The 25,463-nt window shown below is 41.5% G+C and overlaps 1 protein-coding gene across 8 annotated transcripts in view; it reads right to left on the bottom strand.

The window, feature by feature from the left end:
* Positions 1-25,463, bottom strand: part of CELF4 (CUGBP Elav-like family member 4) — a 1,036,963-nt gene that overhangs the window by 69,578 nt on the left and 941,922 nt on the right. For 4 of the 8 annotated variants that reach the window (XM_066602625.1, XM_066602629.1, XM_066602627.1 and 1 more), the window contains exons 9-10: positions 11,960-12,025; positions 6,020-6,100 (exon numbers count right to left, since the gene is read on the bottom strand). In XM_066602625.1, coding sequence (XP_066458722.1) covers positions 6,020-6,100; positions 11,960-12,025 — 147 coding nt within the window. The remainder of the gene's footprint in view (positions 1-6,019; positions 6,101-11,959; positions 12,026-25,463) is intronic. The other 4 variants (XM_066602626.1, XM_066602632.1, XM_066602628.1 and 1 more) reach the window with 1 other exon arrangement.

The following is a 25,463-nucleotide window of genomic DNA, read 5'->3' as shown; positions in this document are numbered from 1 at the left end:
AATTGTATAGGAGGACGTTCTGAGCCTACCGCTGCTTTCTCCCTCTCCCTTTAGCTCGACCACACCGACTTACATGGAGAACTTACAAGACTGCAGGAGAAAATCCACAGCAAACCTGCAGCGGAAAATCTATACTAAATCAATTGGTGCGAATTTTGGAATGGATTTCAGACCCTCGTATGAAGAATTGGAATCCGCACTGAAAATGCGGCAGTATAAATTAACATACTGCAGATTCAAAATCTGCACCACGTGTCAATTCTACTGCGGATTTCTTATGGGTCTTTTCCACTCCATGCGGATGAGATTTCTTAAATATCCTTCACATGGCTCATACAGTAAATTATGTGTCTTGTGTGAACATACTCTGATCAAGCTTATGGTCAGGTGTTGTCCTGAGTAGATAACTAATTTCAGCTTTAGAGACATCACACCCGATTTTTTTTTCTTGTTTCATTGGTGGCTCTGGGGTTAGCCCTGTTACCTTGCAGTGCTGGGGACTTGGGTTCAAATCCAGCCAAGGACAACATCTGCATGGAGTTTGTATGTTCGCTCTGTGTTTGTGCGTGTTTCTTCTTTATAATAATCACCTTTATTTATACAGAGTGCATACATTTGTTGAGGAGGAGGAAGAAGAAGAAGCAGCATCAGCATATTAGTTAGCACTGTTGCCTTGCAGCACTGGGGTCCTAGGTTCAAATCTGAGAACAACATGGAGTTTGTGTGTTCTGCCTGTGTAGCTTTCCTCCAGTTTCCTCCCACACTCCAAAAAGTTGCTAATAGATGAATTTAAAAATTGTGTGCCCCAGTAGAGGTAGAACCCCAAAATATCAAGTCATCTAAAATGCTGCAGAATATGTATGCTTAATATAAATGAAGGCAATTTTTTCCCTTACATCAGTGTTTCTCAACTCCAGTCCTCAGGGACCCCCAACAGGTCATGTTTTCAGGATTTCCTTAGTATTGCACAGGTGATGTGATTATTGTCAGTGCCTCAGACATTACCACAGGTGTTCTTACTATAGGATATCCTGAAAACATGACCTGTTGGTGGTCCCTGAGGACTGGAGTTGAGAAACACTGCCTTACATTCAATAAACTTTGAGACATAACTAGTTGAAAATAATGATTTATAGCAAGAGCTTACTTCCATGAGGTCCACTGTAAACTTGGAGCCCAAGTCACATACTCTTTGTCCTCGGTTAACCCTGGATGTCAAACCTGCCGAACGATTTCCTGAACTTTGTGTTTCTTTTTTAAGAATAGCTCTAGATCAGCCTAAAGTGTATATCAGGCTCAGCGGTAATCAGGTCTCTCCAGCCTAGCCTCATCCGATGCGCACCTCTCCTGAGCTGACTTCCATTACCACCTCCCTGCACTTATTGATTAAACTTCAGCTCATCCTAGGCGCTCGGAGATTGATGCCACAACTACCACATGTAGAACAAAACAAACTGTGTCCTGTACAAGTCATTAGCAGGTTAGGGACAATTTATAGGCAGCTGACCAAAGCTGAATGCCAAGTATAAACATCGAGCTGTCACAATATTGTTTTCATCTGTCGAGAGAGAATATTTATCATCTATGAACCAACATTGGTAATAGAAATGAGCATTAATGCATATTGCCAAAATGCAACATGGCTTCCTAGACATCAAGGTAGGTCTTTGATCTGGTGGATTGCTGTTTTGCACATTTGTCCAAGACAACATTTCCTTAAAGTCTTCCTGCATCTTAATTGGATCTGCGCAAGGAATGGGATGGACAAATCTTAAGATGTAGGTGGCCACTGTGCCTGGAAATTAAATACTGGCCCCACACTTTTTAGGTTGGTTCCTATTAATGTTAATGATGATTACTCAAGACCATACAAAAAAGCCCAGATGGTTCTTCTAAATAATATTGTATTTGTAAGTCTTGCCAACCGTTTATTGGTCAAACGAAAATCCTAACAGTTTTTTTTTCTGAATACTACTTGAGAAGAAGAGGCACTTGAAGAAGAGGGAATACCCACCAAGTGCATCATACAGTATCAAAGGCTAGAATATGTCTTAAGTAGAAAATGACCATCAATGGTCAAGAAATTAGTTAAATGAGGCATCTTGCTCCACATCTAGGTATTTGTTAGTCCTATATGTGTTAGCACAGACCTTGCATTATGTTTCTTGGATTGGAGCATCAACAACTACATATATAGTCTTCCATAAAGTACATCAAGAAGTATATGGATAGGTCTATAAATTTGCTACTGGCCAACATTGAAGATTCTTTTCTATTGATTTTAATGTTGACCATTCTAGACCAGTGTTCCCCAACTCCAGTCCTCAGGGACCCCCAACAGGTCATGTTTTCAGGATCTCCTCAGTGTTACACAGCTGATGTAATTATTGCCAGTGCCTCAGACATTGCCACAGGTGATCTTACCATAGGATATCCTGAAAACATGACCTGTTGGTGGTCCCTGAGGACTGGAGTTGGGGACCCCTGTTCTAGACCACTAAGGGAAATCCAACTGGTACCTGGATTTTTCTAACACGCTCATGAAGTCTAATGTGAAAGGAATTAGCACTTTCAAGGTCTAAATCTCATTCTTTGGTTTCCTTACTGCGTAATTTGTCTGTCCAATTGTAATTAAACGGGTTGTCCCACTTCTTTTTGTATTAAACAGTTGGCCATGCCTTAAAATGATAAGAGAAGCAATACTGACCTCTCTTTTCATCCCGGTAAGCAGAGCAATGGCTCCTGCAGCTCTCCTGGTCTGTGTTTACAGTGGAAATCAGGTGACAACTGCAGCCAATCAGAGGCCGCAGTATAACTGTCCTGAACTCCTGGCATCATGGCGCCTAGGATGTGAGCGCTGAAGCCAGGAGAACAGATGTGGCCTCTGATTGGCTGCACCTGACGTCCGCTGTAGACAGAGATAGCCACAGGAGCCACTGCATTGCTAAGTGGGGGGAGAAAATGGAGTATTGCTTCTTTTATTAAATTAAGGCACATCCAGCTGTTTATTTTTTTACATGGGACAACCCCTTTAAGAAGATAATGAATGCTAGTAAAACTTTAATGTCTCCAGCAAGTGTATTAGCGTAAGTGCCAGACGGAGTCTTAAAAGGGTATTCCAATCTTGGACATTTATGGCATATCCACAAGATAATAAATATCTGATAGAGACAGGTCATCTGACTGGGACCTACAGCTATCCCTAGAATAAGGGACCCTTGACCACTAGCGTAACTATTGGGGATGCAAGGATGCAGTTGCACCCGGGCCCAGGAGATTTAGGTGGCCCATAAGTCTTCTCTTCTTCATAAAGGGAGCCCAGTACCATGAATAAAGCATTACAATTGGGGTTCCGGTTACAGGTTTTGCATTGGGGCCCAGTAACTTTAAGTTACACCTCTGCGTTAAGAGATTAAGAGAAGTTGGGGGGCCCCAAAATAAATATTTGCACTCGGGCCCATGAGCCCTACCCTCAACCCTATCCCGCCTCACACCTTACCTGCATCCAGCCGCTTCTCTGGGACTGGATGCTGAGGCAAGCAAAGAAGTGAGGCGGGAGGGGGTAGGGACCAGTCATTCTAAAGATTTGTTCAGATCCCAGGGTGGGACCCGCATTTATCATACATTTTTGCAATATCCTGTGGATATGGCATAAATGTCTAGGATGCGAATACTTATTTTGGTAGAAAACCACGAATGAATAAGAAATTAGTCAAATGAGATGTCTTGTTCCACATGTCGATATCGGCAGCTCCTAAATGCATTAGCCTGGACCTAAAGATGAGGGAGCAGGCTCGGATAAGTCAGTTACTCAAGTGAGCCTCTCACTTCTTGAGTAACTTCATTCTTGTCTGAGCGTGCTCGGGGGGGGGGGGGGGGCACCGGGGGAGAGAGTTTTCTATCTCTCCCCCCTGCTACGCCCTGCCACCCCCCACTCACCCCGCCGCCCCCCCAAGCACGCTCGGACAAGAATGCAGTTACTCGACAAGAACGAGGCTCGCTTGAGTAACTGACTTAAAGGATGTCAAGAAGTATATGAATATTTGGATTTTTTTGCTCTGTTGCTAAGGATAAACTGCCTTTTATATCGGTTGTCAGACAGCATGCCCATAGCAACCAGTGTGTGTCAGATTACTCAGATTTTTTTGGTCAAGGTGGAACTGATCTTAAACCAAGTTCAGATAAGGCATGTGTTACTCACTTATGATCTCAAATAAGCACTTCTCACTGACGTGGCCCTTATGTTTACATTCCGGTACATGATAATGCCTCCGAGCTTATGCATATAACATCTGTAGACTCATTTAAGTAAATGTAAATGGGTTTTCTGGGTATACTATCCTTTTTTAAAACTCAATCCAAATCTGTTGAAACAGTAAAAGCAGCTCATCCCTAACGATTGAGTGCTGCAGGTCCTGCAATTCACCAGGTCCTTGTTTTGGAATAGCTGCCACCTGACTGCTGCAGCCAATCAGAAGTCATGTGATATTCTCCAGGCATCACTGTTAAGATGCTGGGAGCCATGATGCCAGGGGAATGGCACCTGACCACTGCGGCCTCTCCTAAAAAAGACCACTTAGACCACCGGGCTGCAGTGCTGGATCGCTGGGGGTGAGGACCGGTAAGTACCTCTGGTTTTGTTGTTTTAGCAGAGTTGGATTAAGTTTTGAAAAATTATATCACACCCAGACACCCTCTTTAACCCATTTACTATATTGTAGGATGCTTTTTCCTTTTTGTACCTAAGAGGACTAGTTACTAGAATTCAGTTTTTTTGGAGAGAGGCATCTCATGGACAGATTAATACATGTGCATAAGCAAACACTTTACATACATTGTAGCAAATGGCAACTTCACATGTTAAAAAGACAGTTTCAGCTAACCTTTAATTGACACTTAACTGCTGTGGTGCGCCGAAAACAATCAGGAAGTGGAGCCGCGGAGGCATCACAATGTCAGCCTCCACCCACATGATTGCACCTTTAGTAGCTGCCCCCTGTCATTCGGCACTTGGCACCGATTATTGCATCTTTCCTGTCACTGCAGAAGTTCCCTTAGGTGTTGTCTGTCGATAAACCTCTGAGTGTTTAATATTCCCTTCTCCTCTTCCCTGCTACAATATCTCCTGTGGTGTATGGACTGATTGGTTGACAGGGAGGTGTTCCCCCTAAACGGCTAATCAGCTATATTGGAAGTGTATTTATTCTGAGCCCGCCTCTACATGGGTGCTGGTTATTTTCATGCCTAAGGTGTCAGGTGTGGCAGTTTTTGTCTGCATGTATGTACCTCAGTGATATGTCTACTGTAGGGTTTAAGCTATGATATATATCCTATCCTGTCCCTAGTTGGAGGACAGTGAAGGATACATAGTCAAGGAAAATTCTCTCTCTCTCTGTATGTGTGTGTGTGTGTGTGTTTGTATATATATATATATATATATATATATATATATACATACATACATACAGAGAGAGAGAGAGTATTTTCATCCACTACGTATCCTTCACTGTCCTCCAACTAGGGACAGGATAGGTTCCCTAGGCTTGAGACATGTGGCCGTCCCTATTGGGGTGATCACCCTGCTTTTAGGCATGACTTGCCAACAAGGCAAAGTTGGTTAGTGAGAATGTTTCCATTCCTATATTAATGTCTCCTATGTGTTTGTGTCTTAATTAATACATTTGCTGGTCAACTGTAGACATTAATCGCTTCAAGGTTTGATGTTTGGGTTACGTCCATAACTACTTAACTCACTAAATGAAAAAACACATGGGGCATGCACTAATATGCTTGCCCCTATGGAGAGTATTAGCATATGAACTTTTTATTTTTGGACTATTCAAACCTCACGCTATAGGTCACGAGTTTGAAAAGAAAGATAGTCCTATCTTTTCTCTCTCATAGTTATAACGCGAGAATCCCGATAGTGGAAACAAAACCATTCACATGAAACGCCCATCTGTTTAAGCCCTAAGTGTGAAGTTAACATTTGTTACATCTGTACAATCGGTGGACTCACCTTCTCTCTGTTGCTGTGGAATCATTGGAGGTGGCTGTGGAAAAGCTTGACTGATCTGTCCATAGGCAGCAGGATAAGCAGCTATTGGGGAAACAAGAAAAGAAAAGTCAGCAAGACTCTATTAACTTTCTGTTCATTCCCTCTGAAAAAAGGTCTAAAATGTTACTCGGCTCCCTGACCCAATGGGTTATAATTGTAGGGTACAGTATGTTGTATGAAATTGCGGAACACATTGCGATGCCAAAGGCGATACTTTCATAGACTGCAGTACTAAAGAAATCTCTTATTCAAAAGCCTAGTGTTGTCAGATCTGACACTTTCCTTCCTTTCTACATCATACTGGTATTTGCTGTGTTTTTTTCTGGTTCACCTACGTGCCAATTATACTGTATAGAAAGTAAGTGCTTGGAGAAGTAATGGTACAGTATGTTCCCTGAGCTGACATAGCAAGGAACGTAATAATGTATATTTAGGGGCTGTGTGCTAAGGAATAATGGATACAAATTGCTATATTTATGTGCCATTCCACACTCATCAAGGTTTGCAAAAATTCAGTCTGCTTGATTCCTATGAAAAGCCACAAGAAAAGATTATGCATGGTGACAGATTATAATCATGCTCAATACAGGTCTAAATGGCAATTGTTATTTGGCGACATTCGGTTACCCTTTGTTTTTTGATACAATTATTTGGGAATTTGGAAATATAACCTGAACTATTATATAGAAATGCATTATCTCTGCTGCCCTCTGCTGTTTAGATCTGTCACTGCTCTGCCGGCTGGGGATCAGCTCCATTCTTTTCAGTGCAATGTCAATGAAGTAACATAATGCACTTGTATGAAGATGTGGGATACGTGCGCACAGGGTAATAAAATGTAGGATCTTGGTTTATAGCAATTCTAGTGCCACTCATTGCTATACATCATTAGTCTAAGACACTGCATGGGCAGCACTGGCCAATCAAAGCACCATGCAATGTCTTAGGGCTCTTTTGCAAAAGACAACCTATTAGGCTCAGATGCCGAGAGGTCGTCCCAGCAATGATTGTTCCTGTACTTTCACATAGGAATGATCATCGATCAGTGAATAGAGGTGGATCGGCCGAGGATCATTCTGGCCAGACCGCCTCGATTCACAGTAAACAGGCAGTCATAGATGAACGACTGCCTGTTTACAAGAGCTGATTGACGAATGCTAAGCGAATGAATTATCGTTCACTCATCAGTTGGTGCATGCATTTACACTGAACGACAATCATTTAGATTCTCTCTGGATCGCGATAATCTGAACGATTTGTCAGCCCATGTAAAAGGCCTCTTAGACTAATGATGCATATTAATGCACAGGGCGCATTAGGTAGAGGAGCGGTTCAGCCATCTTTTTGTTTATCCAGAACCGGAGAGTCGCTTTGTTAGTAGGTTAACTGATGACTTCCCAGGATAGATACCAGTTACTGCAGAGTTCCAAATTCTTGCTCCTTATGTGAAAGGTTGTGGCTTATATTGAAGTACAGATCAGACTTTCTGCTCAGAAGCACATAGTTTAGTTGCTGGATTAAGTATTTAAAGGGATTCTCCACTTTGAGCAAGATTGTAAATCAGTGATAAAGCAATCAGTGATTATCACCTTAGGAGGAGGCAGTGAGTGGTTATTACTACAGAGAAAGAAAAGTTTGTACAGCGCCCATTGAAATCAATAGACAGTCAGTGTATTGCCTAGATGCAGATGATCTCCAGAGCAAGAGCTATTTATTGTGTCTCTAATCTAGCAAATAGAGTAGGGGCCCAGATATTGGACCCTCTTTCACCTTAAGGGGACCCAATATACACTTGACAGCACTACCCCAATTGAAATTAGCATGGTTCAGAGTCCTAAGGTTCCACTACAACCTTCAAAAGTAACCAAAATCAAAAGATTGCACACTGTTCTTGAACTCATGAATGCTACTACAGATATAACACATGCTTATAGTATATTTAAGCATGTTTCGGGCAATAACGCCTTATATCAAGCAAAGATTAAAAAACATCAGCGTCCGTCATAGAAAAATGGAGTACAATTCCCGGGAGGCATGGTGGTTGACTCTACTGGAAGACACTGGATGGGTGTGGAAAGGGGGACCTATGGTATTCCGGACTCCAGCAGTGTGTGTAACCCTATCTTTTGGCTGTGTTTACCTTAAAGCGACCCTCCAGTTTTGGGATGAAGTTCTGTCCCAGGACTAGAGGGGAAGGAGATTTATAGCCTGCAGTTATTGTTCTCTGATATCCTTCTGATTTGCTGATTCCATGTCCCATTTTTGGCTGTCTAAGATGGTCGACACAATAGTCAGACTACCCTGACAGTAAACTGGTAATGTCAGGTTGCTTTCCCATCTGCGGCAGGGATTCCATTTTCCATCTCTATTTGGGGAGCAGGAAAGGGGAATCCCCTGGCCAAACAAGTTCGTTTTATGACAGAACTGAACAGCGCCAAGTGGACCCCATTGACTATTATGGGGTCTGTTCGGTCTCCGCCCAGCTGCCTGGCATTTTAATGGAAAAAAAGTGGTGCATGCTGCTCTATTTCTTCCATTATTTTATGTAGGGTCTGTAATGGAACCTCAGACTGGAGGTTCCAATGCAGATGTCAAGGCAGCTTTAGACTACTAACGCACTGTTCCTGCTCTCTAACTGGCCCACAGTTGCTCAAGTGATCAGAACCAGCCAATCACAGAGCAGTACACAGTATGTATTAGATAGTTAGAAAAAAGCTGTGGACATCTTGTATGGCTAAAAACAAGGTCCAGAACTAGTCGATTGAAGGGGCGGCAGAGAAGAACAACTGTAGGTTATTAACCTCTAACCCCTCTGGTATCACAACAGAATTGTCCCAAAACTGGAGGGTCATTTTAATATCATAATAGGACAAAGGTGGGCAACCCTCTTAAAGCAGACCTGTCACCACTCCTTACATCTTAGTTAATTGTGGTATTCCCCTTGAAGTATCACATTGTAGGCCATCTTTTCTCAAAACAGTGGGGGGAACTTATCATCAGGGGAATCTTTGAGGCTACATTTTTGGCAAGCATTTTTTTTCTATCTCCAGTTTAGAATGGGATAAATTAATCAAATGTCCAAGAATTGATTATAAATTTGCCGCATCTCTAAATAGGTCTAGTTATTTTGCACAACACTCAGCTACTGGAGATTTTTTCCCCAATGGACTAGGTAAAAATTAAGCACAAATAATAGAGATGCATTACAGTGATACAAGAAAGGTCATATAAAAAGTCATTCTTTTGGTGAATGGATGACCATTTGAGTTCAGCACATACAGAACAACAATAGGAAAGAACTTTATGCAACTTTTTACTTATTTGGGTGAGAAAATTGAAGTTCTTTTATGTCTGATGGGTGCAGGGTTGGATGTGCCCCCTCCACTGGGTAAGGTGATTAGAGGCAGGAAACCGGTGCCCTTACTGAGATTGACAAAGATATTTGTACTCTACTCGAAGGCTAGAGATTTCATTGAATTACTCGCTTAGTATGAAAGGTATAATAAATAGATGACAGTCAGTGGTGGCATCAAGTGTTAGGCTGATGTTATTACATGGATGCAGGTCTCAAGACATTGCCAAGATATTCAAGACAGAAGATGACTGTAGTGCTGGAAATATGTCTTATAGAAGACCTACACCTCTACTGATATGTCTGTTTTTAGTAATTACTTGTATTCTCCATAATATGACAATTCTGGAACATCTTTTCTTAGAACACTGAGTTGTGCTGTTCCTCTGTTATTCCTCCTAGAAATTCATGTCAAATGGGTGTTACCACTCCCCTTGTCAGTGATATGTGTATAAGGCCCCCTCCCCAAGTAGTATCACCCAGTTATCGACTTAATCATATGTTTCTAGGAGGAATAACAGAGGAAAAACACAATGTGGAGGTATAAGAAAATATGTGCCAGAATTGTTATTTCAGGAAGAATAGAAGTATGTGCAGATGTGTCCATCCTTACCTGTCCCCTTGGCTGGACATGTTCAGATAGGTGGGTCACAAGATGACCAGAGTTCCAAAATCACATAATTTAATGATACTCAGTCATGAGATCTCTATCCTTTTTTTTGCTATTGTGGCCACATAGTGGTTGTGATGGGCATTGCAGCCTGCCAAGAGTTTGGCTAGTGTGTCATGATACTGTCTTGAATTACTTTGATGAGAAATTCCAGTATTTAATTAAATCAGGGCTGAGATAAGCGTAGTCACATCTGCACTACAACAGGAATGTCAGGAGAGCGAACATGTCTTCATTAATTGGTCATAATCAGGATCTCACACCTGATACTCAAGAATATAAGACGATCGGGTCACATAGTTTGATGGCGAAGAGAACTTCTCGGTACTGGAAAGATTTGATATTACATAAGGAGATAAATAGACACCATGAAAAATCTTTGCGAGACTAAAGGGATATTCCCATCTTAGACATTCATGGAATATCCACAGGGTATGCCATGAAAGTCCAATAGATGCAGTTTACACCTCTCGGTCCCACACTGATCTCTAAGTCTGGCCCCCACTGCAACCGGTCTGGCTAAATGTGGTGGTCTGGAATTATAGAAATGGCCAAGTGGGCCTTGCTAAAAGTCAATAGAAGTTACGAAAACAGTGTAGCACAATAAACTAGGCTGTTTCCACGGGCCTTGTTGTATGGAAACAATGTTGCTTCCTGTGCCACTCTGTTTCCGTAACTTCCATTGACTTTTATGCTAGATAAAGAAACAGCATAGCAAAGCCTAATTGTGTGTTTTTGTAAGCCTTGGCCCCCACATTAAGTGGGGGCCAGAACTAGAATAGGTGTGGGTCCCAGAGGTGGGGGTCACATCCATCAGACTTTTAATGGAATCTCCTGTAGATATACCACAAAAGTATCAGAAGGGAATATCCCTTTAAGGCTTAGGTCACACTTTGATTAGAAATTCCATTTTTCTATTTCCACATAGCAGCATAAAAACGGATTTCAAGCTGTGACAGATCTGTCACACAATGGATACTAGCGGTGCTGATAGACACTATTCACTAATAAGGGGTCCATCATGATATCCGCCATTTTAGTGGAAAAAGCAGCGCTGCATGCTGCGTTATTTTTTTGTAGAAAATATGATGGTGACAGAATCAGCGACCCACACAGTTGGGAAGAGAACCTAACATTATCTTTTCTCATCGGGAATGATGTAGTTCACCAATTGCCGTCTTATAGGGGTTGTAGAACAATAGATGTTTATCACTTACCTATAGGATAGGTGATAAAAGTCTGATCGGTATGAGTCTCACAGCTGAAACCCTCACGGATCCCAAGAACAGGGGTCACAGTGTTCTCCTCTTCTCACTGTGGGCCCGCTGAACTGACCTGGAGATTTAATAGAGGGGTGGCCACAGATGTGCGACACCATCATGCATTTTAATGGGGATGACGGAAATAGTCGAGTATAACCGTTCAGCTATCTCCAGTAATCCCAATGAAAATGGGTCCCCCTTCTAGGGATTGGTGGCAGTCTCAGTGGTGAGACCCCTGCCAATCAGACTTTTATCACCTTTCCTTCCGTAAAACCCCTTTAAGGCAAGTAGATGTCTCCCTGACTACTGGTAGGTTCAGACATCCCCGTCAATGGCCATTCTTAGACCGCTTATGCACTTTAAATAGCTGTTGGCTGAACAGTTGTTCGGTTGACAATTAATCCTTCTGACTCCATGTTTTCAATGGGGTGAGGCAACTAAACTGCTTCTAGACTCCTCTGGCCGCAGTTTATGTCCAGTGAATGGGCACGGTGATATCCAACATCACATACGGCGGCATATTTACATTCATTTATCGTCATTCATTACAAGTATATGACATGAACACATCAGACGCTCAGTATAAGGGTTTATTAGGAGAAAGTGTTAATACTAACGACCTGCGTACTGCTGCACTCCTGCATAGGCTTGCTGCAATGGATCTGCCGCAGTGGGGCTCTGTGCTGCAAAATCAAAGAAAAACAAAGGGTTAATGATCAGCACCAAGACCTGGTAATGATACAGACAAGATTGAATACAGCACATTCATTTCTAAACCTGCACGTACACATAGATATTTACATAGGACGTAATGGGAGGAGTCATTCGATAATATATAAGTGACTATACTCTCAGCTTTCCACCGTACAGATACTCTGCTTCCCATAAAGTGAAACTAAAAACAAAAATGGGTCATTTGTAGGAGGCATCAAGTCAAACATTACAAAAAAAGTCAGAAATGGCCAATGTATATTGACTTCTGCTACGTAAGCTGGTGTTGACTGGTAGTTCCCATGTACAGTACCATCAATCAAAGCAAGCGGAGATGTGCTGGTTATACTGAGAGCATAGACTATATCATAAGGCATTGCTCCAAATGTCTGTTCTAGATCCCATGCACACAGCAAAGCGGTGCTTGGAAGCTATAGAGCTATCTTGTGAAGAGCTGTACAACCTCTATGTGCTACCATTGAAGTTCTGATCGGTATGAAGCAATTCTTAGCTGAATATCTCTAAGAGATAAATATCAAAAATTGGCTTAATTAAGGAGTTGAGATTGTAAATGTGGATTACATTAATGCTTTGCCCATTAAATAAAGGTACACCAAGCCCGGTTACTGACAAATCTGTTCTTCTCAAGAAAGCTTTGTTGGTGGGAACTGTGCCACAATGCAAAAAACTTTCAGAAGACCTCAGAAAACATGTAATAGAGACTTATGAACCTCTACAGACTTGGTGTGCTGCAATTTACGATCCATTGGGTATGGAGTTATTCTCCCCTGGAAGCAACTCTGTACATATGGGATCCAATGGAGTGTGCCCATTTTTCCATTGCATCTAGTACCAATAACCTTCATATGCCACTGTGTGTAATTGAAGGCATATAGAGCTACAGTAGAGGTGCATGCATCTCAGTGAGGGCCCTATTACAGCTCTGTGCAAACCAGAGCCATTGTATGGGCATGTGCATGGGGCCTTATGTGTCTCTCACTGTAGCTAAAGTATCTATACCCTTATTTAACCATAATAAGGCTTCATGGACTCAATGTGAATAAATCATATATTCCATATATGAATGGATTGTAAATGAAAGATAACTATGACTAGTCCATTAGAGTGTTAGAAGACTGAGCCAACCCAACCTGTACCCAAGAGCATTTACAGGGCTAACAGCTGCCAGCATTCTGTAGCTACCGTGGCAAGGAAATCAACTGATCTTTAGCCAACACTGGAACAATGACAAGATTATACCAATATATTATACTACATAAGAGAATTGCAAGGCTCAACAAATCGGCACAGAATCACATACTGTAGATGTACAGTACAAAAAGGCATCATTCATGAAGAGAAGTGAGACACAGGGCTAAATCAACCTGCAGACATAGAATAGATATACACTGACATGCCAAAAGTCACGGGACAGGAGCTTATGTGTTATAGAGATGCATGAAACTGGAAAATGCTACAAAAGCAATGCTTGCTCTCAATATACTCAGCACTGTACGGCTCACTGTGGGAAAGGTCCATGTTGGTTATTCAGACTAGTAAATACAATAATACTACAAATTTAAGCGTATATTTATCAATTTGTACCTTCCACTCTGATAAACTGCATAGCATATGTAGCGAGGCATGGCTTGCCGTGCCCCGCTTTGCATAGTCATTTACAGTTCGGTGATACTGTATTATAATATTTCATGCAGTTCTTTGTGGACAAAGAATATAACGGTTCTGTTGTTATAAATGTAATTTTTAGTAAGTGTGATTCTATTGGCTGGTGGCGCCAAAGAGCATGCCGGAATTGGGAGGAGGCTGGAGACAGGAAGTCTTTAGTGAGTGTTTTTCCTGCGGCCAGGAACATGTTGTATGAGCGAGCCCTGGTTTGAGCAGTACTGAGGAATGGCCCATGACCTCCAGTGAGCGGCTTACAGCCAGACAGCATCGTGTGAGGGACTGCTAGAAAAGTGACTATGCTCCGATGTGCCTCCTTGTTGGGTTTGCTCATGGCACTTCCAGCCACACAGCCTTCCACGGCACTTGGAACACCATGACACCAGAGCTACTGACTGGACATAGCAACTGCTAACCCTTGGAGAGCAGGTACCACAGTAATCCCCCCACGGTCTTTGTCAGAGACTTTCTGCACTAGCAGACACAGACCTGGATGGGATCTTCTACGTTAGGAACAAAGACTGTTTGATTCGCTACTCGAACCCCAGTTTGTGTTCAATTGAAACATTTAGGAGATCGTACCTCTGCCGAAGCAGAAGATTTGTCATACTGGCAATATTATTGAATTAAATGAGTTAATGAGCTACGTGAATGGCCTATTTCATTATTGATGCAGCCAGGCAGCCGGGCCTACCTTAGAGTCTAAGGCCCGACCGCCCCACAGAGAGTACTGATCCCAGAACCATCGCTCTGAAGACATAACCAGCTGTAGATATCCACCCCGGGTTGCGGTATTCAGCACCAGAAGCACACAAGATAGGTCCCCTATCCTCCGAACTGAGGGGGAGCCCAGCCACCACCTTAGGGTTCTCTGAACCTTGGTTTCAAGTACTAGGGTGCATCTCTTAATATTTGGGCTATAAAAATATCGAAATGTCATTACATTCTCTGAGATACTCACAGCTTCAAACACAAGTTATCATACAACACAGCTTACTAAACACCACCATAGACACTGCAAAGCACTAATACACAAAATAATAGGACAGATTCTATTACAAGTGTAGGAGCCAAGCAGACACTTTTGGAAGCCAATGGAGGAGATTATCCACAATGATCTATGTATGAGACCCTAAAGAAGGAAGACAAAAAGACATGGGGATTTAAGTTGAAACCAAGGACTTTTCATCAAGGTATGGATTATACACTGAATGGTCACTTTATTAGAGACACCAGCTCTTTCACGATTGGAGCTTCCCTGTATGAAATTCTCCCCATGACCCCGGAGTGCGGCATAAAATTAACTGACAAGTTTTCCGTGAATCACTCTCAGTGTGAATCTATATTAGATGGGATAATCCAGCAATCTGAGTAACTTCCAACCAGGCCGGGTCATCGGTGCTAGACCATCCGGGGCCAGGATTTCAACGCTAGCCTTGTGGGGTTTTCTCATGTAGCAATGTGGAGAGTATACTAAGAATGGAGTAATCAAGGAAAAACATCCAGTGAAAGGGGATCTTGTGGGTGTTACCAACTTGTCTACGAAAGTCGTCAAAGGAGGATGTCAAGAATCTTTCTGACGAACAGGCGCTGTACAGTCAAGTAAACTGCAGCTGAATACAACGCTGGTGCTCCAAGAAATGTGTCCAACTCATCGTTCCTTAGCACAGATCAGCTAGAATAGCAGACAACCAGTTCCAGCGCCAATGTGAAGAGAAACGGAAAAGGTGAGACTCAAGGGGGGCAAAACAGTGCAAAAATTTGATCACTGAACAGTGGAAAAACATCACCTGGTCAGATGAATCCAGATTTCTGTTGCCCAGTGCTGAGGAAAGGTCAGAATTTGGCACAAGCAGCATGAATCAATGACCCCTTCCTGTCACCTGATCATAGAATGTCAGCACCTCTATCGAATCTGCAGCAACAACAAGACGCTTCCTGTCCACATGGGCCTACGTTCTTGCGGAATGATTTCTATACCTAGTGGAGTCTACCCCATATTGAGTTGGTGCGGTTCAGAAGGCTAAAGGAGGACCAACGTGCTACTGGATGGGGGTCTATAATAAAGTGGCCATTCAGTGTATTCCTCTTACATGGATCACTTTTGTTGTTAGTTCCACTTTAAATCATCCAAGTATAATTGACATTAAATATAATGAAGTTATGGGTTATCGGAGCCCATGAGATTTCACGGAGTTATATTTCACGCTGATCTCGGCTATAATACGACAAGGTTAGAAGGGAAATGTATTCCACATGGCACAAATAGAGACACGAATGACACATTATTGGGGGAGGTAATAAGAGGGGAGAAGACCATTGTAACATATTGATAACATTCTTCATAAAGGATCTGATTCCATTAAATGCCCTTGAAAATGGAGCTGATTTAATCAACAGACGGAGTTTAATAAGAAATAAACGCTTATCTCTGAAGTGATGTATGGAAAAAGGGGAAACAATATCTATATATAGATCCACATATTCTGCATCCTGCTTGTAATGATCAGCATATGTCAAAGCATAGAAAAATGTAATGGATCATTGGTTACAGATGTCATCTGCTCGGAGAGGAGGAGAAACATCATTCAATATGAAGTAACGAGATAAATGATATGGCGCGGGGGGGGGGGGGGGGGGGGCGCTTTCTTCAGAGTTCTTCTCCAAACTGGCAATAAGCGGAAAAAGGAGACGAGTCAGTCAACAGATGTAATTACTGGATGTGCATTGTCTAATGACATCCCATTTAAAGGGGTTGTCTTGGAGTAGAGAAGGTGGAGGGGATCAGGTGCTTGGACCACCAGTGATGGCAAATGCTTGTCAAAGGTCTCGGAACTGGGAAAGTGAATTATTACATGATGGCCATTGAAAGCAAAAGACCATTCATGTTCACATCTACATCAAAGGATCAGTTTGGAGCCTCGACAGCAAATTATGTTACCGCTACTTTTTTCTATCAAAACAATAGACTCCCTGGCAGAACTCTGACGCCCCCTTGTAAGTCAATGGGAGGCATCAAGGGGCTCTAGTGTCTATTGGGTAACAGATCCCACAGAGTGCCACATTGCAGATATTAATGGAGTCTTAACGCTTGTGACTTTGGAAGACACTTCTCAGTAGTTCTTGACTTGAAGAAGCCCAAAGTACTCGGTGGATTGTTAGTCATCTACTTATGCCACACTTGGGCAGAGGGAAAAGGGCTGTCAGTAGACAAATCTACTATACAGGGTGCAGTCAAAAAGATGGATCCAGCGCTATATCTCACTACCAGTGCCCTATATTGGAATAACAAGGTTGTACTTGAATAGAAATCCATGTTCCAGGGCCCCCAGGGGCTCATGCACCATGCCATCATGTTGAGCATCCCTACCTTCCTATTCAACTACACAGTTACAATTTCAATATAGGGCACCAGTATTGAAATGAAGCGCTGGATCGGTCTTTTTCACTACTCCCTGTATATGACTTTCAAGGCTCTGTCAGATCGATTGGAAAATTCCACAGGACACTGCAGAAAAATCTGCACCAAGTTCCAAATGTCTAAGGGCGGCTTCAGACAAGGGCAGGTGCAAAAACCCACGCGATAGCGTGACTTTTTGCACAGTGAAGATCACACTATCACGCACGTATCTGTGCATTTTACTGTACTTTCTGCGCTGCCATGATTTAAAAGGCTGTGCAGCCTAATTAGTCCCCGGTGTTTTCGATTTCGGCATTCATTGCGCAATTCGTGTGCATATACGCACCAAAACAGAGCAGCTTGTGCTTTTTTATTAAGCAAGCAAAGAGCGTGCTCAAAAGCGAAAGTGAGAATGAACCCATTAAAAACAATGGGTTCTATTCACTGTGCATTTAAAGTAAAGATACCAGAACTGAAGACTGTGATCTGGACACAGGAGCATCAATGACCCTTGGTCATAAAAGGGTTAAAGGGGTTCTCCAGTTGTATCATTTTGATAGGTCATTAGTATTAGATTGTGGGGATTCCGGGCGGCAGATGCCGTACTGCTGTGCTCATACACTGAGCTTATTTCTGTAGGAAGCAAACAGCTCCATTCCCACTGCAGTGGAGAGACTTGGTATTACAAGCAAAGCTCCAATCTAAATGAGTGACCTGCCATACCAAGCCTGGCCACTGCAGTGGGAACAGAGCTGTTGATTTCCTGTAGAAATCAGCTCACTGTATGAGCACAATGGTCCAGCTAAGAGCTGATCAGTGGAGGTTCCTGATGGAAAACTCCTGTCAATCTATTATTGATGGCCAATCCTAAGAATAAGCCATCAATAGTTTACAACTGGACAACCTTTTTAAATCCCACAGAGGGAAATTGGGTGTCATTTGCTATTGCCTTGTCATGGGGAATGCCATTCTGCTTTCTCAGAATCCCGAAGGACAAATCCGCCTACTTATGCAGGTACACATCACTCCTTATCAAATGTCAACATAACTAGGTAGATTCACCCTTAAGGAGCTGAGAAAGCTGGGTGATGCCCCCTATGGGATCTTCCCTAATGGTAACTTGAAGTCTTATACTTATTGTTGGCAATTTTGGATTTTGGGGAGAAATACTGTATATTTTAAAGCAGCCCTAATACCGAGCGCCGGTAACGCTGTCTTAATAGTCACTGAGAAGCAGGTCTTAATTTGCATAGTATGAAAACGACACATTTCCTTAATTTCTCCAAGGAACGCACAAAGAGCATCGAACAAGCAAGAGGCACATCAAAAAAAATCAAAGACAAGTCCCTGACCAACTCCGCTGGCTTCAAGGACATGATGTAGGTCAAGCGAGCCCCCATTTCTGCTCGGTGTAATATATTCCTATGTGACATTCACTTTAACAAGCTATATATTTTAACCTGAATGAGAAATGTGCCTCGAAACGCGTGGGTTCGGCGATTTTACGCAGACTTTTATGCAATGCCTCTGTTTATAGGTCAAATAAATGAGTGCATGGACAAGACACATCTGCATTGTTATACTCGACCTTCACAAGCCTCTCAGCCTTCGCCAAGGTCACCAGTCCGGCAATAAAGCGCCAGGCTGAGACGCAGTTTACCTTCTTCAATCCAATTTAATTTTTTTTTGGTCTGTGCTTTAGTCAATCTAACTCCAACATCGTATCATTTCATGCAACAAGCTTACAAAATTTATGTAGATTAAAATTCATGGGCGCCATAGTGTGCAGTCCGTATTATTAAGATTGATTAGGACGGCCGATGGCGTGATTAAAGAATTCGCCCGTTTACTGTTGTAATTAATTAAGCATTCACACACAACAATAACCAAAAGAAAGTGCTGATCAGGGTGGAAACGGTGAGAGGTCCCAGATTTAATGCTCACATTTCGCTGCGGATGAGGCCACGAGCTCTGCTCTACAGTCATTACACCGCCCAGCTGACACACAATCCATAGACCTGTCCTTGCCTGGGTCACCTTCACATCTAATGACCATCTCGTGGGTCATGATAAATAACCGCCCATGTGTTTTCTTTTTTTCTCCAGTTTTGAAGTCTTACAGTGTTCTTTATAGCAATCCTAACAGCGATCAACACAGATCTGCAGATCCCCATTTATTGAAGCTCATTTGACCCTTGTATATAACTTCATCCTTATACCTGTTATTTGAAAAGTATCATTCTCTCTTTTCTGCAATAAAAAAAAATCAACTCCAAAAATCAACCTCAGTGGCACAAAGCTAGGAGGGATAGCTAACAGAGAGAATTTTGAAAAATTGACATAATTGAACAGTGGGCAGTGACTAACAGAATGGTATTTAACAAGGAGAAATGCAAAGTCCTACATCTGGGCAAGAAAAATGAAAAAAGCACATATAGAATGGGAGGAATTGGGCTAAGCAGCACATGTGAAAAAGACTTGGGTATACTAATAGATCATAGACTGAACATGAGTCAACAATGTGATGCAGCAGCCAAAAAGGCAAACACAATTCTGGGATGTATTAAGAGAAGCATAGAGTCTAGATCATGTGAGGTCATTATCCCCCTCTACTCTTCTTTAGTCAGACCTCATCCGAATACTGTGTCCAGTTTTGGTCACCCTGATTTTATAAAAAGATCTGGGAATGTTTAGCTTGCAAAAAAGAAGGCTGAGAGGAGACTTAGTAACTGTCTACAAATATCTGAAGGGCTGTCACAGTGCAGAGGGATCAGCCCTATTCTCATTTGCACAAGGAAATACTAGAAGCAATGGGATGAAACTGAAAGGGAGGAGACACAGATTAGATATTAGAAAAAACTTTCTGACAGCGAGGGGATCAATGAGTGGAACAGGTTACCACAGGAGGTGGTGAGTTCTCCTTCAATGGAAGTCTTCAAACAAAGGCTGGACAAATATCTGTCTGGGATGACTTAGTGAATCCTGCACTGAGCAGGGGGTTGGACCCGATGACCCTGGAGGTCCCTTCCAACTCTATAAGTCTATGTTTCTAACTCTCCACCCATTGGCCTCCTGCAAAGCAAGTGCTTGTGCTCTGGATAACAACCAATTTGAACAAGCAGAGCTGCAGTGCAAGGGCTTCTTCAGGTGGTTGTCATTTAGTCCCGTAATCAGGGCTGCATAACGGGACAAAACAAAACCAATGATTTCAGTGGACTCATTTTCATTAGCGGTATTCCCACCCATTAAGAATACGGGCAAGAAAAGATAGGACTTGCCCTAACTTTCCTAACTTTCCCAGCTTGCCAAAATTAGACTGAAAACTCATTTGTGTGAATCTGCCCTTAGACTATAAGCATACGGGCGATTTTTCTGTCCGATTGTCTACCTATTTTTGTGCAATTGTTGTTCAAGAATTGTTCATTATTTTCTATGGCAGCGTAAAAAAATGGATCACAATCAAACGTCATATGATTTGCATATGAGTGTACTGCGTCTTTAATGCATGTTACTATGGGGAGCACTTGGAAATAACAGGAAATGCAGAGCAGTGAAAATGTGCATATAAATCGGATGCAAATTACACGGGAAAACAGAAAAAATGCATCGCAAACGCATGAAAATCATAGGAAAATCGTATGGAAAACGGTCATTTTTTGACCAAACCTTTGTGTGACGTATCTGTCACTTGCTGCCGCGCAACTGCTTTAGACCTGCAATTTAAATATCACAGAATAGCCAAATTACAGACACGCCGCAGGCAAGTCTCAGTCAGCCACAACTAGCATTGCAGTATAGGACGGCAAGGTGATGCGCGGCTTGAAACCTGTGATGAAAACGCTTAGAAAGAGATTCTTTAGCGATTGTTGTGCCGCAGCTATGTAGTTGAATTGTGGATTCCGAAATCGCTGTCCGTGCGTATGATATGCGGTTATATCCTGGCATTGAAGTGCATTGACTTTCACCGGTTCACTCACAATTGTAGCATGCTCTATTTCACTATGGATTCCATGCGTATGAGCTCCATTGAACTCTATGGATGGGTTTCATCCGTGGTTCATACGCAATTAACACCACATATGGATGCAGATTCGTACGCACGTTGATAGGAGACCAGATAACAAATAGTCCTCCTCCAGAAGAAAGTGGTTTTGTGAATGTGGTTTATACTGCTTCCAAAAATAGTAGTATAAAACCAGCCAAGCCCAAAGAGCAGTATCCCGTCCTGAAGGCTCTTAGAACATCTCACCACGAGGCCACGAGGGAATGTCGCCTGAGCAGTAGAAGGGTGTTTCCAGGAGGTCAGGCTACTTTCTGAAGTCACAACGGCTTGCGTTCGTACTTCCGTGCGGACTATATGCTGCCCTTAAATGTACATCCGCATGGAAAACTGCATCCATACGCAACCATGCGCAATTCGCTTCTGCAATCACACGCAGGTCTACCACTGCAGATTTCCGCTTGTAGCCTTAAATTGCTTATACCTGTGCTCTACTGGAACACTGGTTCAGCTGAAGTGTAAAGTAAGAGGGACAGGTAGGGTGGCAGCATAGGCCTATGATGAAACAGGAGGTGGATTCTGGACTATATCAGGATCCAATAAATATTACAACCAAGCTAGAGTCAGGCTGATCATATCTGAGCCCAAATGGGACAGATGCAGCTGGAGTGTAAAGCATGGAGGAGAGCCAGAAAGGCACCTTAAATCTCTGATGAAACAAGAGGTAAATTGTGATTAGAGATGAGCAAGTATACTCGCTAAGGACAGTTACTCGATCGAGCACCTGTCCGCTCGGAAGAAAAGGTTCGGCTGCCGGCGGCAGGCAAAGACTGGCGGGGGAGAGCGGGGAGGAACGGAGGGGAGATCTCTCTCTCCCTCTCTGCCCCCTCGCTCCCACCTGCTCACTGCCGCAACTCACCTGTCACCTGCGCCTGCAGCCGAACCTTTTCTTCCGAGCGGGGAGATACTCGCTAAGGACAATGCTCGATCGAGTAATTGTCCTTAGCGAGTATGCTCGCTCATCTCTAATTGTGATGCCACACCAAGTGGTCATGTGACCTAGTGACATGACTTAATTTCCCAAAGACTATACTATATATCTGATTCTGGAAAAGCTGGGTGGAAACTAAATTATTGGCCACTATTAGAAATGCATGAGAGTTGTCACTCAGCTTTCCCACACTTCTAGATAAGAATATGTCTAATTGTGCAGTTGAACAGGAGGAGGGAACACAGTGTCAGTTTGTCATTCAAGAGCCTGGGAAAGTTGGGTGAAAACCAATGTAGGAGCTGGGTGCTCTTTAAGGCTGGTGACACCACTATACTTTGGCTGCATTTTCCAGTCCATAATAAGGACATGTGTCTGGCCGGACCGCGGGCCTCCTGACCCAAACTCTGAGCATTATCCATTTCTATAGATTCCACATTCAGCTCTGCTACACCCGTCTGTGATAAATAGCACATCAAATAAAAGAAATAAAAACAAAGCAAGTGATACAATGTATCTTACTGTGTTCTTCCTCCTGGTATACAGTCACCAGGAGTGTAATGGCCTCCTAGCTCCACCAGAGGCCAGCACACATTACAGAAGTCACAGATGCGGACCAGCAAATGCATTAGCCTTGCTTAATGTATATTGATTGCAAGCTCCTATGGTAAGGACTCCTTTCTATGTGTTCATTGGATGTATTCTATGATAATGCTATTTCTTCTAGCTATATTTCAATTGTTACATTAATAACTGGATGCTGCCATCTTTTATGTATGTTCTTGAAAATGACAGCGCTTTATAATAATTCTGTACAGCAGTTTTATTGCATTCATAATTCTCCAACTGTGATCAAAATGTTACATTTAAAAGATGGATAGATATGAGATAGATAGATAGACGATAGATAGATAGATAGATAGATAGATAGATAGATAGATAGATAGATAGATATGAGATAGATAGATAGATAGATAGATATGAGATAGATAGATAGATAGATAGATATGAGATAGATAGATAGATAGATATGAGATAGATAGATAGATAGATATGAGATAGATAGATAGACGATAGATACATAGATAGATAGATAGATAGATAAATAAATAGATAGATATGAGATAGATAGATAGATAGATAGATAGATATGAGATAGATAGATAGATAGATAGATATGAGATAGATAGATAGATAGATAGATATGAGATAGATAGATAGATAGATAGATAGATAGATAGATAGATAGATAGATAGATAGATAGATATGAGATAGATATATAGATAGATATGAGATAGATAGATATGAGATAGATATGAGATAGATAGATAGATAGATAGATAGATATGAGATAGATAGATATGAGATAGATAGATAGATAGATATGAGATAGATAGATAGATAGCTATGAGATAGATAGATAGATAGATAGATAGATAGATAGATAGATAGATACATAGATAGATAGATACATAGATACATAGATAGATAGATGATAGATACACAGATATGAAATAGATAGACAGATAGATTACTATGCAATAGATAGAGATATGATAGATAGATAGATAGATAGATAGATAGATGATAGATAGATAGATGATAGATAGATAGATAGATAGATAGATAGATAGATAGATAGATAGATAGACAGATGATAGATAGATAGATAGATAGATAGATATGAGATAGATGTGAGATAGATATGAGATATATAGATATATATATTAGATAGACAGATAGATATTGGATAGATAGATATGAGATAGACAGATATGAGATAGATAGATAGATAGATAGATAGATGATAGATAGATAGATAGATAGATAGATAGATAGATAGATAGATATGAGATAGATGTGAGATAGATATGAGATATATAGATATATATATTAGATAGACAGATAGATATTGGATAGATAGATATGAGATAGACAGATATGAGATAGATAGATATGATATGGATAAATAGATAGATATGAGATAGATAATATTTTTGACATCACATTTAGTTAATAGGAGTCATGACATTTACTTTGTGCTGCTGATCAATATAAAAAATAGCATAAGGGCTTCGTAAAAAATAAATTCTCATAGGAGATAGATATGACATAGATGGACAGATATACAGATAGAGATATAATATAGATATGATGGATAGATATGAGATAGATAGATAGATAGATACATAGATACATAGATAGATATGAGCTACATAGACAGATAGATATGAGATAGATGGACAGATATACAGATAGAGATATGATATAAATATGATAGATAGATATGAGTTAGATAGATAGATACATAGATAGATAGATATGAGTTAGTTAGATAGATAGATACATAGATAGCTATGAGATAGATTGTTAGATAGATGATAGATAGATAGATAGATAGATAGATAGATTGATAGATAGATAGGAGATATATAGATAGATAGATAGAAAGAGATAGAGATATGATAGATATATAGATAGATAAATAGATATGAGATAGATAGATAGATAGATAGAAGACAGATAGGATGGACAGATAGATATAGACAAACACAGACAGATGGTTATGAGTCGGACAGAAGACAGATACATAGAAGGACGGGTTGCTTACTATCTTACTCTCCTGCTACTTTAAAGAAGATATATTCCAAAATCCTATACATTTCCTCCCCCCTCCTGGTCTGCCGGTCTATGTGGTGACGATCAGACACCAGGGATAAAGTTGATGGATATTTTATTTTGATAACTATCTCAACTCGCAGCACAAATGCTTCTATTATAGCTGCCAAGACCCAGCTTAATCACCTCCATTTATTACTGCACAAGAGTGAGTTGGGGAGAATTCTCTCATTAAAATCTCTAATATTCCGAGTTAAAGATGCTAAATTAGATCTTTCTTCCCTTCCCTTTCCAGCGACTGCTTTATGGAATATGGTTGATTGTTACAAATGGAAAAGAATAATGATCCAGGGCGCTCGTGGAATAGATTACAGATGTCTAATTGTAATTTACTTACTCAACTCTTTAGGAAAACTTAAAGGAGAACTCCAAGACCGGCCTCTATTCTATGTGGTACGTAGGAAATATCTCAGGTCTATTAAGACGTGGTTTGCAAGATTTGAAAAAAAACATGGCTGCATTGTTGAAAAAACAGCGCCACACCTGCCCATGGGTTGTGTCTGGTACTGCAGCTCAGCTTTAGTGAACTGAATTGGGGCGGAGCTTAAATATAACAAAAACCTGTCAACAAGAGTGGTCTGTGTTTGGAAGAAAATAGCCATGTTTTTTCAAAATCCGGATAGTTTTCTTTTAAGTATTGGTCATGCATGAAGTGGTCT

Source organism: Eleutherodactylus coqui, chromosome 5 (genome assembly GCF_035609145.1).
Source record: "Eleutherodactylus coqui strain aEleCoq1 chromosome 5, aEleCoq1.hap1, whole genome shotgun sequence".
Classification (NCBI taxonomy): domain Eukaryota; kingdom Metazoa; phylum Chordata; class Amphibia; order Anura; family Eleutherodactylidae; genus Eleutherodactylus; species Eleutherodactylus coqui.
This window is presented reverse-complemented; position numbering and strand designations above follow the sequence as displayed.